The 20281-nt window shown below is 40.1% G+C and overlaps 1 protein-coding gene across 2 annotated transcripts in view; it reads left to right on the plus strand.

The window, feature by feature from the left end:
* DMGDH (dimethylglycine dehydrogenase) overlaps positions 1-20281 on the plus strand; it is a 71276-nt gene that overhangs the window by 22790 nt on the left and 28205 nt on the right. The window contains exons 7-14 of one of the 2 annotated variants that reach the window (XM_060635477.3): positions 1526-1724; positions 9040-9233; positions 10257-10410; positions 12105-12270; positions 13429-13559; positions 14814-15031; positions 16484-16641; positions 19580-19639. In XM_060635477.3, coding sequence (XP_060491460.2) covers positions 1526-1724; positions 9040-9233; positions 10257-10410; positions 12105-12270; positions 13429-13559; positions 14814-15031; positions 16484-16641; positions 19580-19639 — 1280 coding nt within the window. The remainder of the gene's footprint in view (positions 1-1525; positions 1725-9039; positions 9234-10256; positions 10411-12104; positions 12271-13428; positions 13560-14813; positions 15032-16483; positions 16642-19579; positions 19640-20281) is intronic. The other variant, XM_060635478.3, reaches the window with a different exon arrangement.

Raw genomic sequence — 20281 nt, forward strand, 5'->3', positions numbered from 1 at the left:
TGTAAGGGAGGTGGACCCGTTTTGTTTTTCATGAAACATTTCTACAGAGCTAAATTAAAGATGGAGGTTACCTAAGGAGGTAAACAAAACAACCTATAGAAAGTACTAAAATGTCATTGGGGCACTGAAATATTATAGGGGATATAAAGAAATGGAGGAAATTGTACTTCCTAGAATTATACTTTGATAAGCTACTTGGGATAGGGACTGAAGTTCTCCCCTACTCCTCAATACACATATGCCCATGTGACCACGAATGATCACTAAACTGCCTTCCAGAGAAGTTGGGCCAGCTAGCTGAAGGCTTTTGTTTTGTTGAGTTGGCTCTGCACATCTGGGCTTGCATGGAAGAGCTCCTGATCTCAGGAGGGCTGACGGCCACCTGAGAGCCTTCCTTTCTGTTCTTCCCTCATGCTGGCAGCCTCTCTTCCAAATAAATGTTTTGTTTTTTTTAAATTTTTTTTTATGTTTATTCATTTTTGAAAGACAGAGAGACAGAGCACAAGCAGGGGGTGGGGCGGAGAGAGAGGGAGACACAGAATCCGAAGCAGGCTCCTGGCTCCGAGCTGTCAGCACAGAGCCCGATGCGGGGCTCGAACTCACAAACCGTGAGATCATGCTCTGAGCTGAAGTTGGACGCTCAACCGACCAAGCCACCCAGGCACCCCATCTTCCAAATAAATGTTGAACAAATATTTAAATTTCCAAATTCCAAGTTGGAGGAAGAGCCAGGTTGTTAGCTGGCCCTGGGAGCGTACATGTCCTGGTCCAACCCTCGTGGTCTGCAGGCCTCCGTGCAACTGACCCAACATGCTTTTCACAGGAGGAACAAGAAGCTGGCTGACTGCTGTGCGGGAAAGTCACCAGTATTGGTGGAGAAGTTCTTTTAGAGGCTCATCTGTGGTCCTGCCTTCAATCACAGTACCTTTTACGAATGAGGAAATTATTGTGTTTCAAGACCCTGACTCTTTTCTAAGAATCTAGCTCTCAAATACATATGGGAGTGGGCGTGAGGGAGGAGGCCTCCATGCCATTCTTTCTCTGCTGAGAGCTAAAAGACATCTAGCATCCATTATTCTAGATCCTGGAGTAGTTTTCTGTTTATGCCCTGTGTCCTGACATGACTTTGCAAGCTCCCATTTGCCCTTAACTGGGAGGATAGATCAGACTTTTAGGGTTAATTAAAAGATAAAAGTTCTCTCTTGACAAACCAATTATTGTTTGTTTTTTAAAATTATGATTGGTTTACATGTTGAAAACTGTTGATATACCTAGATTTATATTTATTATTAAGAGGATTAACTTTCATGATTTTATTATTTCAACAAAAATAAATTATTATTCTCAGAAATGTGATGGGTACTTATCTGTTGATAGTGAATATTAAGTTTAGACTTAAAAAAAAAAAAAAAGAAGTACCTTCCATAAGACCATCTTTAAATGTAAACTGATTCAGACTTAAGTCACTTTGGAATACCTGTCAGGGCAATTGTGGCATCCTGACCACAATGGTATGTCTCTTCAGGGTTTGGAAAGGAGCTCTTTGAGTCTGATCTTGACCGAATTATGGAACATGTGGAAGCTGCCATGGAAATGGTTCCAGTCTTGAAAAAGGCTGATATCATCAATATCGTCAATGGTCCTATCACCTATTCTCCTGACATTCTGCCTATGGTGGGGCCCCATCAGGGAGTCAGAAACTACTGGGTGGCTATAGGCTTTGGGTAAGTATCTCTTTTATTATTTTATTTTATTTTATTTTATTTTATTTTATTTTATTTTATTTTAATTTTCAAGAGAGAGAGCACAAGTGAGGGAGAGGGACAGAGGGAGAGAGAAAGAGAATCCCAAGCGGGCTTCACGCCGAGCATGGAGCCTGATGCGACGTTCTATCCCATGATCTGAGCTGAAATCAAGAGTCGGGTGTTCAACTGACTGAGCCACCCAAGCACCCTGAGTATCTCCATTTAATTCAACATTTATTATAGAGTCAAGTATCTTTTTTAATAGAGTCAAGTATTATAGATAAGTCTTGTCTCGTAATCTCAGTCCAAAATGGAAAATGAGAGAAGGGCAGAGTTTTCTTCCTTAAATGACCATTGAGATATGAGGAATAAGATATTTCAATCTTCGGGTGCCTGGGTGGCTCAGTCAATTAAGCGTCTGACTTCAGCTCAGGTCACAATCTCTCAGTTGGTGGGTTTGAGCCCCATGTTGGGCTCTGTGCTGACAGCTCAGATCCTGGAGCCTGCTTCAGATTCTGTGTCTCCCTGTCTCTCTGCCCTAACCCGGCTCACTCTCTGTCTCTCTCTGTGTCTCTTAAAAATAATAAATAAACATTAAAAAATTTTTTTTAAAAATTCACTTTTATGGGGCGCCTGGGTGGCTCAGTCGGTTAAGTGTCCGACTTCAGCTCAGGTCACGATCTCGCGGTCTGTGAGTTCGAGCCCCGCGTCGGGCTCTGGGCTGATGGCTCAGAGCCTGGAGCCTGCTTCCGATTCTGTGTCTCCCCCTCTCTCTGCCCCTCCCCCGTTCATGCTCTGTCTCTCTCTGTCTCAAAAATAAATAAACGTTAAAAAAAAAAATTTAAAAAAAAAATTCACTTTTAAAATCCTGACTGTATAATGGTTTAATCACTTGTATAGATTTTAAAGATGATCACATAGAAGGGCAGTGATTTCCTGGAAACCTCTCTTTGCATATTTCCTGCCATTTCCATTATTCCTGTCTCTTTTCATGCTGTGTATGTTCATATTGGTCAATTTGCCCCAATTTTACAAGGCTGTTTTCATAACACAGTGTGACAAACATAATACCGAGTATCAAATGAATAACGTATATGATACCTTTTTCACCATAATTCAGGTTTATCCAACATAATTTGTTTCTTTATGATTCCTCAGGTTGCTTACTATTTACGATTCTGTTACCCATTTGATGCTTCATCCTTAATATTTGTCCCATTAATTTGTTGAATATTAATGTCAAACCCACTTTACTATCATGTCACAGCTTCTAATATTCTATTTTTCTTCTCCATTTTATTTGGCCATGTATTCAACTAATATCTCATGTTTGCCAGCTCTGTACAAGGTCTCTTTGCTAGGCACTGGGCTACAGCTAAAAACAAGGCAGTGAGGTCCGGCCAGAGGTGTGTGACTGCTTGGGGTGCTGTTCTGCCAGTACAGTAGAGGGGCTGTGGTCTGAACTGAGGGAGCAGCAGCAGGGACTGAGAGATAGGAGATAAAATTATTTAGACTTGATGATTGATTGCATTAGGTCTTGAGGAAGAGAAAAAAAGCAAATGATGGCTAACTCTCTAACTTGACCCCTGGTTGGATGCTGGGGCCATGGGGACAGAGAATCAGGAAAATAATGGGTTTCATTTTTGAAAGGTTGGGTTTGAAGTGTTAAGTTGATATCTTTGGGACATCTAGAGGGAGAAAACCAGATGGAGACAGAGGACCTGGAAGGTATAAAGTAACTGAGGGTTTAGGTAATCAATAGCATCCGTATGCAGGCATGTGTATGTAGGAGTGTTTCTCGTGTACATTACTTGAATATCTTCTTTAGAGGAATGCTTATTCATATACTTTGCCCATTAAAAAAATTGATTATTTGTCTTTCTACTGTTGAGTTGTAGGAGTTCTTTATATGTTCTAGACATAAGACCTTTATCAGATACATGATTTGCAATTTTTTTCTTCCTTTCTGTGGGCTGTCTTTTCACTTTTTTAATGGTGTCCATTGAAGCATGAAGGTTTTTAATTTTGATAAAGTCCAGAATGCGTATTTTTTCTTTTTTTGAGCATGTAGTTCATATATAAGAAACCATTTTCCAGTCCAAATTCATAAAGATTCATACCTATGTTTTCTTCTAAGAGTTTATAGTTTTAATTCTTTCATTTAAATCTTTGATCAGGGGTGCCTGGGTGGCTCAGTCGGTTGAGCGTCCGACTTCAGCTCAGGTCACAATCTCTCGGTTCGTGAGTTCGAGCCCCGCGTCAGGCTCTGGGCTGATGGCTCAGAGCCTGGAGCCTGCTTCCGATTCTGTGTCTCCCTCTCTCTCTGCCCCTTCCCCATTCATGCTCTGTCTCCCTCTGTCTCAAAAATAAATAAACATTAAAAAAAAAATTAAAAAAAAATCTTTGATCAATTTTGAGTTAATTTTTGTATATGATGTGAGGTAGGGGTCCAACTTCATTCTTTTGTGCATAGCCAGTTGTCCCAGCAGTGTTTGTTGAAAAGACTGTTCTTTGCTCATTGAATTATGTTGGCTTCTGTGATATCTTTTTTCTGACACCACTTCTGATACCCACATTCAATTTTTCAATTTTCTAATTCTCTGATACCAACTGGGTGTCCAACAATTCAATTCAATTCTGATCTTAACTTCCAGAGTTAGTGGTTAAGGACTCAGTCCCACAAAACTGCCTCCACTTCAGATACCAGTTGCAAGTCCAGGGATCACCTGTACTTCTGACTGGCTGTAACTTTGCAAGTTCCTACAACCCCCTTTTCAGGCTTGACAGTTCACTAGGATGGCTCACAGAAATCAGGAAAACACTTCCTTTTTACCCATTTATTATAAAGTATACAACTGAGGAACAGCCAAATGGAAGAGATGCACAGGGTGAGGTGTGAGGGGGAGGAGTGTGGCACAGAGTTTTCATGCCCTCTCTGACACACCACCTTCCTAGCACATCAGTGCGTTCAGAACCTGAAAGCTCTTTCAAGTCTGTCATTTAGGGGTTTTTATGGAGGTTTAATTACATAGGCATAATTGATGAAATCATCGACTATTGATGATTCAACTTCTTGAACCAGCCCCTGTTTAAGCCCCCAGGTATCACTCACTCCACCTTGAGTCATCTCATTAGCATACAAAGACTATAAATTCCAGAGGTTTTAGGAGCTCTGTGCCAAGAATTGGGGACAAAGACCAAATATTTATTTTTTATTATACCACAACATCCTTGACAAAAGTCATTTCACCATATGTGTATGGGTTTATTACTGGACTCCCAATTCTGCCATTACCACATTTTTTTTTTTTAGCCTTTATTTTGAGAGAGAGTACTTGCATGCATGTGAGTGGGGGAGGGGCAGAGAGAGAGAGAGAGAGAGAGAGGGAGGGACAGAATCCCAAGCAGGCTCTGCACTGTCAGCACAGAGCCCCACACAGGGCTCTATCTCACGAACCATGAGATCACCACCTGAGCTGAAATCAAGAGTCAGATGCTTAACTGACTAAGCCACCAGGCACCCCCACACTGTTTAGAGTACTATAGGTTTGTAGTAAGTTCTGAAATTGGGAAGTGTGAATTTTCGCTCTTTTTCAAGATTGTTTTGGCTACTTTGGGTCCCTTAAATTTTCATGCAATTTTTAGGACCAGTTTGTCAATTTCTGCAAAGAAGCCACCTAGGGTTTTGATAGGTATTGCATTAAATCTGTAGATCAATTTGGAGAGTATTGTTATAACAATATTAAGTCCAATTCATGGACATGGGATGTCTTTCCACTTATTTAGATCTTTTATTTATTTATTTATTTATTTATTTATTTATTTATTTATTTATAAATTTTTTAATGTTTTTATTTATTTTGAGAGACAGAGCAGGAGCAGGGGAGGAATAGAGAGAGTGAGACACAGAATCTGAAGCAGGCTCCAGGCTCTGAGCTGTCAGCACAGAGACCAGTGCGGTGCTCAAACTCACTAACCATGAAATCATGACCTGAGCTGAAGTCGATGCTCAACTGACTGAGCCACCCAGACGCCCCTGTTTAGGTCTTTTAAAATTTCTTTCAGCAATGATTTGTAGTTTTTAGAGTACAAGTTTGCACTTCTTTTGCTAAATGCATTCCTAGGTCTTTATTATTTTTGATTCTGCAGTTGGCTGAATCATAGAATTATTGATTTAGTCAACAAATATATGTGGATCATTGACCACGAGCCATGCTCTGAACAAGCAGACAGTATCCCTGGCCTTATTACATTTATATTTTAATGGAGCATCTGTTACTACTTGCCAAGGAAATTAGGAAGTTGATTTCTTTAGAATACCAGTTACTTATTACCTAGAAATTGTATGTACTTGCATGGGGCTAATGTTGCATTCCTGCTCTGATTGTTCTGGGTAATTTTCCCAGGTTGTAGATGTTGGGAGATGGATAGGGAAGATGACAGGTGAGGGGCAGGCAAAGTGCCTCACACTCTGACAGATTTGGTCTGAACAAAGGACTTGTTGCTATCTTGCTAAGATATTTCTTGGAATGCTTACATTGGCTGCCCCTGCTGGCTTGCATCAGTGATCCATTCCCTGGTTCTGGAGGCCAGTGGTTTCCATACCTGGCTGAGCAGGAGAATCACATGCCCATGTTAAAAAATAATCTCAACCTTGTGATTAGTCACTTATGTATGTTTCATCCTCCTTTACATCGTATCTGTGTAATTCCTATTTGTCAGGAGAACCCATGAAGTTGTGTTGAATTGGAAAACTATAAGCAAATGGATTCCCAGACACTACTCCTATAGGTTCTGAATCAGTGGTCTGGGGAGAGGCCCAGGGATCTGCATTTCAATGTGTCTGTTATTCTGATACAACCGTCCAGAGAACTTGGGGAACTTGCAAACTGTGTACATATATGCCAGTGCTCATTTACCTTACTCACAGATCACCCTCAGTCAAAACTCTATTACTTTTGTTTTGTCACAATTCTAACAAAAGGTTTTTTGCTTCTAGGTGACACCATGTCAACCAACATGTTTAATGGATTGTATTGAATTGAATCTAGTTTTCTTGGCTTAGAGCACATTATAAACAGGAAACTTAAGGAGGGGAGAGTGCCGTAAGATATAACATCTGACAGTTTAACGGAGTTATCCTGAAAAGCAGACACAAACATTCAAAAAGCAGAGTCACTGGGCCATTTAGAAGCGGGTTCTACAGATTAATGTTAGCGACAGAAGAACCTAACTCTCCTTTCCTTATTAAGTTCCCTTCCACTTCCATGCCACACAAATTACTTGGTATGAAAATCTTATCAACTGGGCATAGGCATACTCTGTTACTAGTTATATAGGGGCCTAACAGCAAGCATGCATTGCTGGCCTACTATGTGCTTTCAATGTCATGCCAATGTTCTCCACCAGAACCATAAAGGAAGTGTGCATGAAAGAAGACTAAAGCTCAGGGTGGTCACACAACTTGCCCATGGTTACACAGTTAGTACTGGCAGGAGTGAAATCATACCCAGACCTCTCTTACTTTTTGCTTGCTTTTAACTACTAAGCCAGGGGCTCTCAATACATGTTTCATAACACTCAGTAGTGTGGCATTTGACACATAGCTTGTTAATGGTTAGAGAGCTGAAGTTTGTAAAGTAAACACTTTTTGAAAACAAATTATCCTTCATTCAGGATTCTCCCCAGTTGACAGCACTCAGCCCCATTTGTTAGCTCATATACACTACTGAAAGGGAAAGAACATGATGGCATAGCAGTGAGGCCACAGGAAACCAAGCACAGTCCTGGCTATTCCCAAGAGCCTGTCAAGGATGTGAACGCTGTCTGTCATGTGTGCCTTGGCTGAAAATTGGGAACTGTTGAAGAGGTAAAGTTTAGTAAGAGAGAGTGTATGCTGAAGTCAGTTGACGGAGTCTGTATCCTGACCTTTATTGCAGTGTGACCTTATTTAATCGCTAAGCGGGGACTGGCTTTCCCAGTGGTAAAATAAAATTGCTAAAGAATAAATCATCTGGTACATGTTAGGTGGAAACAATGCCTGGAAAATAGCAAGCACTCAATAAATGTCAATAAAACACAATTTCAAGTTTTATAAACAGTATCTCTAGATCTCAAAAATGACAGCTTTTGTATATCATACATTGGGCCTGGTTAAGTGAATTTTAAGCATACATTCAATAATTTTTCTTGCTTTCTTGAAACTTAGTGAGATTGTTTATGGGTGATTTGGATGACCAATGTCTTTTTTTTTTTTTTTAACTATTTGGAGAAGTATATAAATTGTCGCCTTTTTATTCTACTTGAGAAATATCCTCATAACAAATTTAGTTATTCATTTTTGTAAAACGGCAATACTGGTATCTTGTGGGAAAATCGTTTTTAACATTTAAAGTCTTTGCTCAGGTGCTCCCAAGCTCTCAGAACCCATGAGTCTGGCTGTTAAGTTGTGGTCATTCACGATACTGGAATTTCTTGCATTTTGAGGTCTGCTCATGTAGCTCCATTTCTTGGTCATCCCTCACATGACTTTCTGCTCATCTAATTCCTCAGAAGCTTGTCTTGACTTAAACCACAGATAAACCTATAGGAAAGTCCTTCACTAGGCAAGAGGGAGTGGTTAGTACTGCACATGGCCAATGTTAAACTGTGAATCCTTCATCTGATAGCAAATGATTTGCCACAGTGATGTTCTTGGTTTTAAAGCATCATCATATAGAAATAGACAATAGACCCTCATCACCAAGTGACCCATTAGTTGCAAAATACAGGGGACAGTGTTCCTTTTCTCTCCTCCCCACAGGCCCCTGGGTGAGTGCCTCTTCCCCTGAATGCTTCTAAGATAAAGATTCAAGGTCCTTGCACAGAGGTCATCGCCTAAGGGGACCTGAACTAAGTTGAGTCTGAGAAGAGATGTGTCACTGGGCAGTGTACGGTTTCTCCTGCAAGGTTCCCATCAGTCAGGATAATTCTAGATCAGAAGGCCTGCTAAGATAACCACATCTTCCTCTTTTCTTCCTTTCCTCCATTTTCCTAAGGTGAGCATCTTTTCTAGCTAAGAGTTGTAGGCTATTTTGCAGGTATGCATCTCTTGAAACTGTGGAAACAAACTAGCTATCAAGTCAGGTACATTTAATTTGGATGCCCAAACATGTATTTTTCCCGAGGAAAAAAACTATAGTATAAGCATTATGTTGACTGTCTTCTCTGAAGATCACAGAACACTCCAACTTGGAGGCCCTGTAGAAGAGTTGGACATGTTTCATTATTGGAAAACAACATGTGTTCATAACAGGGTGTTTATCTCTGTATTTGAAAGATATGGCATAATCCACGCCGGTGGGGTAGGGAAATATCTCAGTGACTGGATCCTGCATGGAGAACCTCCTTTTGATCTGATAGAACTGGATCCTAATCGCTATGGCAAATGGACAACAACTCAGTACACTGAGGCCAAAGCAAGAGAGTCATATGGATTCAACAATATAGGTAAAGTGCAAATTTACTATTGTCTGTAAAGTGTGTACAGAATTGACTTGCAGTGCCTTTGATTTTAGATCTTTGTTATTCTGTGCTTTGTGGTGGGAGTACTTAGGGATTCTAATAAGCATTATGCCTCTAAGACACAAGAAGGAATCTTATATGAGTTTGTATATTTAATGTGTGGAGTACTTCTGTGATTTTAAGTTTTTAAATTTTTTTAATGTTTGTTTATTTTTGAGAGAGAGAGAGAGAGAGACAGACAGACAGACAGAGCATGAGCTGGGGAAGGGCAGAGAAAGAGGGAGACCCAGAATCTGAACGAGGCTCCGGGCTCTGAGCTGTCAGCACAGGGCTTGAACTCACAGACTACGAAATCATGACCTGAGCCGAAGTCGGATGCTTAACTGACTGAGCCACACAGGCGCCCCAAGTGATTTTAAGTTGCTTTTTTTTTTCCCCAAGTGATTTTAAGTTTTAAATTTACTTTTACTTTATCCTTGGATAGCTATATGAATGACAGTCTGGCTTTTTTTTACATAATTTTAAAAAATTGCAGTATAGTTGATTATATATGATATTATGTTAGTTTTAGGTGTACAACATAGTGACTTGACTTTTTTTAAAGTTAATTTATTTATTTTGAGAGAGAGAGAAAGAAAGAGAACATATGGTTGCCTGTGGGAGCGGGGGGAAGAAGAGACAGGAGAGAGAGAATCCCAAGCAGGTTCCCTGATGCCAGCGCAGAGCCTCACGAGGGCAGCTGGATCCCATGAACCCTGAGATCATGACTGAGCCAAGATCAAGAGTCTGTCGCTTAATTGATCGAGCCACCCAGGTGCCCTGTGATTTGACATTTGGGAACATTGTGCAATGTTCACCCCAAGAAAGCTAGTTACCATCTTTTATGTAAATTTCATACATATATGTGCTTCTGGATGTTAAGAACTGTGTTTTCTACTTTCTGAATCCCTTTGAAGTTTTTTACAGTTTCGGTTATATGGTACTTAGGTACTAGTTTTCCTTTTCCAGTTGGTTATCCTAAAGAAGAGCGATTTGCCGGGAGACCAACTCAGCGAGTCAGTGGGCTTTATAAAATCCTGGAGTCTAAGTGTTCCATGGGGTTTCATGCAGGCTGGGAGCAGCCACACTGGTTCTACAAACCAGGCCAGGATTCTCGGTATAGGTAAGTGAATGGCATGACCTGCCTGTGGCTCTGAATGTAGAACGCGATTTTGGAAGTTGAATGGAGGGACGTCGGAGAAGCGCTGCCCCTGCGCCCCCAAAGAAGTCACTCCACCCTTTCCAAAGAGCATTGAGCCTTTTCCTACAAAAATGATTTTCTGGCAATGGAGGCATTAGTCTATCCCACATGACATTGGCTCACATCTCTAGGACCCATGTGGCCTCCAGAGTCCTACAGCCAGCTCAGGTGAAGCCTCCACTTGGCATTTTCCAGGAGCTTAGGGGAACCTTCCCCATCCCCTCTTGATCCCCACATGGCTTCAGGTGGCTCCTAAAGATGTGTCCTGCTTTAGGATGCCTGGTCGAATCATGTTGTATGGAAATAGTCTAGAAATGTGGATTTTCTATTTATCAAAGATAGTTCACAGCAGCTGCTTTCTAGTGTGTGTGCACTGAGTCATGCAAAATATATGTACCATTGATAAATTAGGGGAAAGGATCATTTACTTAGCATTTTAGGTTAAGCTAAAGCATAAAGCATGTCACTGAAACAATCCTCTGAATTCCTCTAGTGTTGTTACCATTGTTATACTTGGATTTTGAGCCATTGTTGTCATTTGGGGTTAATAATGCTTATATATTTTTTTCTCATGAGAATCCATAAACCAAGAGAAAACAAATAGCAAATCCAGAAATTGTTACCTCTTTTTTTTTTTTTGGACTTGTCATTTTGCTTACTAAACAGGTTTTGATGTCTACTTTAAGACCAGATCTAAATGGTACAAAGTATAGTAGAGGCCCAGTTGGTGATTAATGAATTTGGGCTCAGTAGGAAGTCTAGATTATCTGGGGGCAAAATACTGGTTTGGTTTTTCCTAAACGACTTGGATAAATGCCAAATCTGTTCTTCACCTTTGCTCTTTGGATCTGACCTGTTCCTTCCATTATTTGAATAATTAAACAACTGAAAACTCATTTATCAGACAGAATTCTGCTCTGCAGTTAAAATACCACATTAGAAGTTGACTTTGCCGAGTGGGAAGAACCGTGAATGAGTCAGTAGACTTTTGTTCCAGGCCCAGCTCTGGCATTTACTAAGATAAAGGCCCTGGAAGTCACCTTGTACCTTTTCTCTAAAAAAATGCAGATGTTGGACCAGGTTCTTGCTTGTAACAACATGAACATCACTTGGGAGACTATTAGAATGCAGGATATAGGTCTCCACCCCAGACCTGCTACATTAGAATCTGCATTTTAACATTTGTAAATGATGTACAGTTTCATGAGTGTTTGAGAAGCACTGGACAAGATAGCTCTACCCCGTTCTATTCTGATTTAATTAGGTCCAGAAAATGGGTATTTTTTTAAATGCTCCCCAGGTGATTCTAATATTCAACCAAGACTGAAAACCTCAGGGCTGGTAGACTTCTATGCTTTCCTCCAGATCTGAAAGCCCACATGTCCTATCTTAATTTCTAGTTAATTAATACTTCGTTCACTACAAAATGGGTCAAAGGAATAGAAGAGTAACTTTAAAAAATCAACTTCTACCATATATGTATCATTCAGAGAACAGAATTTTAGATGTTACTTCTTTTCCCAAATAGGATTTTCTAGATCTATAGGTTTATTCAAATACTCTGTAATTTTCTGAAAATGAATGACAGTTGTTTTACCACAAACATTGTGTTTTAGGCCAAGTTTTCGCCGCACAAACTGGTTTGAGCCTGTGGGATCTGAGTATAAACAGGTTATGCAAAACGTAGGGGTTATTGACCTGTCACCATTTGGCAAGTTTAACATCAAAGGCCAAGACTCTGTTAGATTGTTGGACCATCTCTTTGCAAATGTCATTCCAAAGGTAAATAACCTTATATGGGTACAAGGTTCAGGATTCCTGCCTGCCTAATTCTCCATCCTCTCATTTTTAAATTTTTTTTTTTTTTAAATCTTTTTTTTTAACGTTTATTTATTTTGAGACAGAGAGAGACAGAGCATGAACGGGGGAGGGGCAGAGAGAGAGGGAGACACAGAACCAGAAGCAGGCTCCAGGCTCTGAGCCATCAGCCCAGAGCCCGACGTGGGGCTGGGACTCACGGACCGCGAGATCGTGACCTGAGCCAAAGTCGGATGCTTAACCGACTGAGCCACCCAGGCGCCCTAAAATTTCTTAAAATGTTTCTATTTATTTGTGGGGGGGGGGGAGCAGAGAGAGAGGGGACAAAGTTTCTGAAGTGGGCTCTGCACTGATAGCAGAGAGCCCAGTGCAGGGCTTGAACTCACAAACTGTGAGATCATGACCTGAGTGGAAGTTGAATGCTTAACTGAGCCACCCAGGGAACCCTCATTCTTAAATTTTATTTATGTATGTATGTATGTATGTATGTATGTATTTTAAAGTTTATTTTATTTTGAGAGTTTGTGTGTGCGAGTGAGTGAGGGAGGGGCAGAGAGAGGGACAGAGAATCCCAAGCAGGTTCCATGTCGTCAGCCCGGAGCCTGATGTGGAGCTCAAACTCACCAACCCTGAGATCGTGACCTGAATTGAAATCAAGAGTTGGGTGCTTATCTGACTGAGCCATCTAGGCACCCCATCTATCCTCTCATTTAAAACAAAAACAAAAAAACAAAAACAAAAAAACCCAGTATGTTATTTTAGTCCACCTAATGGTTTCTGTATGAATGCTATAGCTCTTTCTTCAACAGACCATGAATAAATATTCTAGCTGATTTTCTAATTACAATTTTTGTTGAATGAATTGTCATCCAAGGACTCTATGACTTTGCTAAATTCTGTCAATAGAGAACTGCGAAATTGACTGAAGTGTAATTTTGATGACAAATAATTATAATTACCCAAAATTAATCTTGGGTTTAGGTTTAAAGATAGTTCACACGATTGATATAAATGATATGATTCAGATATGTTTCACTGACACTTGTTTATTTCCATGTTGTGCTAAAAGGCTATGTAAGATTTTAATTTTATATTGAGGTAATTTTAAATTCTTTTGTGTAGGTGGGTTTTACAAATATAAGTCACATGTTGACACCAAAAGGTCGAGTGTATGCTGAATTGACTGTTTCTCACCAAACTCCTGGGGAATTTCTACTAATAACTGGTTCTGGATCCGAACTTCATGATCTTAGGTAAGTGCACAGCTAATAAGAAAATTTTATATGAATTATATATTGATCTAAACTTTCACTGAGCTTTTCTTTTGCCAGTAGTTGAAAGTACAACTTAAATTCTCAAACCTTATTCTTTCCAATAAACTTCGTGTCTTTTATAGGAAATTATTTGAAGTGAGGGACCCTGTCCCCACTCCTCCAAAAGGTAATTCATCCATAGGGTTTACTGGTTCTAATATTAACTCCTGATTATTAGGCATTATCAATGTGTCAGAACTCTTTTTAGACATTATCTCAGTTAATCCTCTTAATAGACATATATTCCAGGTATATATTATTCCCATTTTCATGTGAGGAAACTGAAGTTTGGGTTAAAGTAACTTGCTTAAGCCAGTCCTTTTGATTCTGATGCCCACATTCAGTGCACTTCAGTGAGCTGCCTCCCTGGGTTATCTTCCTCCTTTGCCGTGCCTTGTGCCCTCTGGCCCACAGCTAGATCTAAGTCTTTGAGCTGCCAAGTCAATCCTTCACATGAATCTTTAGTCTGTGATTTTGTCTACTATAAAATCTGTAGTTTTTAGTATTCCAAAAATATTTGGAACATTAATGTTTAATAAATGTCTTGCTCTGAGATCCTCACTCTGGCTGTAAAACGATGCCAATGATATCCACCAATCCAAGATGTATCTTAGTAGCTAGCTTTGTGTAAATCCAGATGATCATTTCATGTAGCTCCAGGGACTACTCAATAAATTATAAACAAACCCTAAGACTGGGTTCCAATAACTCATCAAGACTTAGAAATTGAAACCAGTCTTTAGAGTTTCTATCGTTTCCTTGTGATTGCCAAAGCAGTTAGGTGTCTAGTGGCAGGCACATTATTAACCTTTAGCAGCACAAATGTGCCTCCATGTATAGGTATTAGAGAAAATTTGGGTTTAAATTGATTTTTGAAGATTGAATCATTAGTTTAAATGCAATAGGGCTGTCACTCTTTAAAAGAATTATATGGCAGAGCTTATTTAAATTGAAGGATCCTTCTGTACTGTGAAAAATTACCCCCAAAATTTATGAGTGGGTGGTTTAAAGAGAATCACTTGACATCTCTGGGACTCAGTTTCCTCAGCTTAATAAATTAGGTTATTATATGAAATGACACTCTGGGGACTTTCTGGTAATTCTAGACACAGAGCATGTCTTCAGAGAAATAATATGTTACCAACATGTGTTATTCAAGCAAGACTTAACACAATGTTTATGACTCAAATGCAGATGGATTGAAGAAGAGGCAGTCAACGGTGGATATGATGTTGAAATTAAAAACATAACCGATGAGCTTGGAGTTCTTGGGATTGCAGGGCCCCATGCAAGAAAGGTTCTTCAGAAACTGACCTCTGAAGATCTTAGTGATGATGTTTTCAAGTTTCTTCAGACCAAGTCTTTAAAGGTTTCAAACATTCCTGTCACTGCTATTAGGATATCTTATACTGGTAAGAATTGGAAAACGATTCTCTAAAATTTAAGAGAAAGTCTCTGAAATTCAAAAGAAGCTGCCAGAAATGAACCTGTGCACATGCGTGTGCATGCGCATGCTCACATACACACATACACACTGACTTTTGTCAGTATAACTTTGGAGGAAGATTTCTCCTGTCCAACTCTTACAGGCTATTCACTCCTGTGCTGGGAGAGTCATTTCCCAGATTTCCAGTTGTTGTTCCAATCTCATAGCTACCTACTACTGGGAAGGATGGATAAAAAAGTTGGAGGAGGATAGCTGTTAGAATAGTTGGAAGGGTTGACAGAGTATTCAGGTCAGCTGACTCTATCTAGGAACATTCAAGGTGGTCTCCCATAGATAGAATCTCTCCTAGAGACCATCTTAAATGTATCAGGCACCTGTCTTAAGGCATTACCACTAAGACTCTTTAAGTGCATTAGGAAGTCTTCATGTAGCAGCTTCTAGACTTTCATTCTAGACTCTAAGTGCACTAGGGAATTCTTCATATAGCACTTAATCTTGTACATAGTAGGTGTTTGAAATAGAGATGAATTAATGTTCTTCAGTTCCCCATTGGTGCTGTAGGCTCACTTCCAACTTCCTCTAGACCTCCGTGCTCTTTCATAGAAAGGGTATTTGGTGCCCAGGCGTTCGTTCAATTACATGTTACTCATGTTCTGGTGGTGTCCTTGAAAAACACATCACCATCAGCCCTCAACATTGGGGAACAAGGAGAACGCATAAAGTATGAAGGCTATTGCTCTTCTCTGGGCTTCTGCTGTACACTTTCTTCCTCCTTCTTTCACCTGACCTTGGCAAAATGGTGACCAGAATAAAGCATAAGCAGAATAAAAAATAAACAAGACTATTTGGGTTGGGTTTCATTTCATTTGGTTTTAGCCCACAGCTCTAATGATGAATAATATGACCAATTGGGGAAGAAGAGGGATATGGGGGAGCATTAGAGATAATGGTTATCCCACAAAAAAGACCATATGAATAATTGTCAGTTGCCTATATTTTTAAGACTTGTGATTTGGAAGAAAGGAGTTGGGGGTTGAGATTTCTAAACGTTGAACCCTTTGTAATGATAAACTAAGCCATACTAATATGTAATTAGTCACATAACATTATGAAGCTGAGGCAGGAGTCCAGATAAATTCCTATATTAACATCTTTCTGTGTCATGAGAAAAGGTGTCCCAGTTACCACTCTCTGGGAGATAGGATGGGGCATGAATGCATCTGTGATATGGCAGGCTCCTTTGTGGGGAAAGGGTTGGGTATGGTAGTTGCAGCTTTTTTGTGAACTGGTCTTTTAAAACTCAGCAATGTCTGTATTGCATACGTGGAATCTCCATTTATTTTTGTTTCAGCTGACGCGCATTAGACCTGGTGATCACTGTTCTTACCCTAGTGTGGTACTTGTGGGTTTGTTTCAGGTGAGCTGGGTTGGGAGCTGTACCACAGACGAGAAGATTCTGTAGCCCTTTATGACATTATCATGAATGCAGGCCAGGAGGAGGGAATTGACAATTTCGGAACATACGCCATGAATGCCTTAAGACTGGAGAAAGCTTTCAGAGCCTGGGGGTCAGAGGTTTGAAATGCCAGCAACTTCATTAAAATTTCGTTTACTGTATCTGATTTTTGTATGAGGGCTAATTTTAATTGCATTAACGTTGGCTCTGACTATACGAGAAACTATGTGTTATTAGATAACCCTATTTAATTAAGTGAAGATGTTTTTCTCCTCCATTTTTCAGTTGAAAGTTCAGTGGAATTATGGCACACTGTTTATTCTGCTTTAATTCCTCCTGCGTTGCAGAGAGCCCTGGACATCCATCTCTGTGTGAAACTGTGTCTGCTTTAGTGGAGCCTGCTGACCCTACAGTATTTGAGGAGCACTTTTCAGATTCTTCCTCTTACTCTGTCGTGTTGCCCATCCCCATTTTCTTCTTATCATGTAGCTTTTGGGGGAAATAGCAAGAAAAAGTGTCTTTCTGAGGAGCAGGGTTGGTGGTCTAGGATGTGTTGGTCCAGCCTACTTCCACCATTGATAACAGGAACTAAGGGTTTCTGACCAAGTTACACACCATTTTCATATGCATGATTTATTTTACCTTCTCAACTCTTCCTGAAGACGGTATTATTGGTGGGTTCCTGGGTGGCTCAGTCAGTTAAGCGTCCGACTTCAGCTCAGGTCATGATCTCCCAGTTGGTGGGTTTGAGCCCCAGGTCAAGGTTGAGCTGTCAGCTCAGAGCCTGGAGCCTGCTTCAGATTCTGTATCTCCTTCTCTCTCTGTTCCTCCCCTGCTCATGCTCTGTCTCTCTCTCTCTCTCTCAAAAATAAAGATTAAAAAAAAAAAACTAAAAAAAAAAAGATGGTATTATTGGTGATTTTTGGGCAAGGAGTTTGGAGTTGGAGGCTATCTAAATCATCCCAATTCTATATATAATCACACTAAGAAACAGTAAATAACTTGGTCCAGATAACACGAAAGTGGCCAAACTATAGTTTAAACTGTATTCTGTTTGATCTCCAGTGACAGGCTATCTGTGGATACCTAAATTTTTTCATATTCCTACTTGTTTCCTTAGAAGTTGGTTCCTTGAGGTTTGAGGCCTGAGCAGTGACATAAAGGATAGTAGTAACAGATATACTTCAGGGTGGGGTTTCTTGGGTTTGAATTTATCCTCCATCACATATTAGCTATATGGACTTAACCTTCCAGAGCCTCTGTTTACTATTCTAAAAAATGAAGATAATCTTTATCCTAGGGAGTTACTGTAGATATTAAAGTGCCTAGCATGTGATAGAATGAATTTAATTGGAGGGAAAAGTGGGTTTGAAAGCGGGGGCCCTTGGGACATTTAGACTGTGGGCAGAAACATGTGGGAGAAACAAGGTGGAGAGGCAGTGCCCTGGAGTCACTGAAAGAACAAGGGCTCTGGGGCAAGTTACCGGGTTTTATTTTGCAGGGGAGGCGCTCTCCAGGGGGATTCTCAGCCTTAACCTGGGGCCTTCGATGAGGCCGCTGCAGGGAGAGAAATAGAGGACAGCTCTGTCCCCAAACTCCTCAGGGAATGAACCGCTGATGCAGCCTTTGGGAGTTAGCCATTTCTCCACTCTCCTGCGTTTCATTTTCTCGAGCTTGCTCCCCTGAGCCCTCTCCTCCCTTAGCGTTTCTTCCTCCCACATCCCTCTGATTTCCCAGCAGTGCCAGCACGCCCTCTAGTGGCGTTACAGCAATCTTCTGTGCTGTGTTTTATTTTCTTCCTGGAGAAAATCTGAAAATACAGTAGATAAAAAAATCGGTTTACAGTTGCTCAGATTGATTAGGAAATGTGAGACCAAATTTTAGAGCATATAAAACAAGTTTATATTACTCATATAATTTATATGAGTTCTGTGTTGTCTTTTAAAAAGTTTGGCTGCTTTTTATGGAGTTTAGACCAGTTCTCTTAGCACAAAAGGGAACAATAATAACAAAACAAAAACTATCAACTGCAGGTCTAGTCTCAAATAGAGGCTCTAGCTTAAAGTATATTGTAATTACTCAACCTTATATGAAAAGATTTGAGATGCGATCTCTGGTTTCCTTTTCTCTTTCCTGAACTCTGTCGAAGCCAATTTCCTACCATCTGCTTTCTCGTCTACTTGTCCTGATTTCTGGCCAATTGTAAGATAAGTAAATTACTTAATAATTTTTCAAACCTAACTATGTAAAATTATTATATAAAAACACAGTAAAGTCTTATTTCAGGGAGGAATAGCATGTTATTTTATCCCTCCAATATTTATTATTAGTAAAAGAGGGGCGCCTGGGTGGCTCAGTCAGTTAAGCGGCCGACTTCGGCTCAGGTCATGATCTCGCGGTCTGTGAGTTCGAGCCCCGTGTCCGGCTCTGTGCTGACCGCTCAGAGCCTGGAGCCTGTTTCAGATTCTGTGTCTTCCTCTCTCTGTGACCCTCCCCCGTTCATGCTGTGTCTCTCTCTGTCTCAAAAATAAATAAACGTTAAAAAAAATTTTTTATCAGTAAAAGAGCCATGGAAACAAACTGAATTTTAGTGTCTAATATGCTATTCAAATAGTATTTGCTGACAGGCTACATTTAAATTTCAGAGTAAAAAAAATTACTTTTGGAGACCAGTCTGTAATTTTCCTATCAGAATCTATTTTCACAATCCAAAAGTGTTCTCTTCCCTAAGAAAATAATATATGAAGGTGATGTTACTGAAATGATTTTCACTCGTCTAAGATTAAAATGTGTGTTTCCAGGGGCACCTAGGTGGCTCAGTCAGTAGATCATGTGACTCTGGATCTTGTGTTGGGGCTAGAGATTACTTGAAAATAAAATCTTTAGGGGCACCTGGATGGTCCCGTTGGTTATGTGTCCAACTCTTGATCTCAGCTCAGGTCTTGATCTCAGGGTTGTGAATTAAAGCCCTGTGTTGGGCTCTATTCTGGGTGTGGAGCCTGCTTAAAAAAAAAAAAAAAAAAAAGCTTTTTAAAAAACTGTGTGCTTCCCTTTTAGATGAACTGTGATACAAATCCCTTGGAAGCTGGACTGGACTATTTTATAAAGCTAAATAAGGTATGTTTATACTCTGAAGGGTACTTGAAGTACATCTTAAAATTATGATGCTGTTTCGTGACAGAGCTATGCTTTAAAATTTAACCAAGTGTGATTATAGGACAAATGAGTCGAACATAAATACTAAGCATTGCTCATATGCTTTGTATTAAGCTTTTGTCAAAATTAGGTATCAGTTCAAGCCATTGCAGTATGCTCATAGATGTAAGATAGCAGAATCCAGCAACTTCAAAGACTAAAGCTAAATTCTGGGATAAAAATTAGTAAGGATAAGATGTCAGTAGACATTCTTGTAAATCCTGGTGATTTGTGAAGTCACACGTTAGCTAATCACACATAGAGCATTAAGTGACTCTCCCTGGGTGCTCACAGCATAAAGCAGCCGTGCCAGCAGATCTTCCCATCTGCTTATTAAGCACTTTCATGTGTAACTGCGCCATCTGAGTGTAAGCAAATGACACATTTCAAGTGTTTAGCATAAAATGAGTATTTACTGAGAAGCCAATACAGGTATGATAACTGAAATTCACATTCCAAAGGGAACCCCTGCATTAGGAGCTCTCACCTCAGACAGATAGCATCAGCATCATTTGGGAGCTTGTTAGAAATGCAAATTCTCAGATCCCACCCCAGATCTGCTAA

This window comes from Panthera onca, chromosome A1, assembly GCF_046562875.1.
Source record: "Panthera onca isolate mPanOnc1 chromosome A1, mPanOnc1 haplotype 2, whole genome shotgun sequence".
NCBI lineage: Eukaryota > Metazoa > Chordata > Mammalia > Carnivora > Felidae > Panthera > Panthera onca.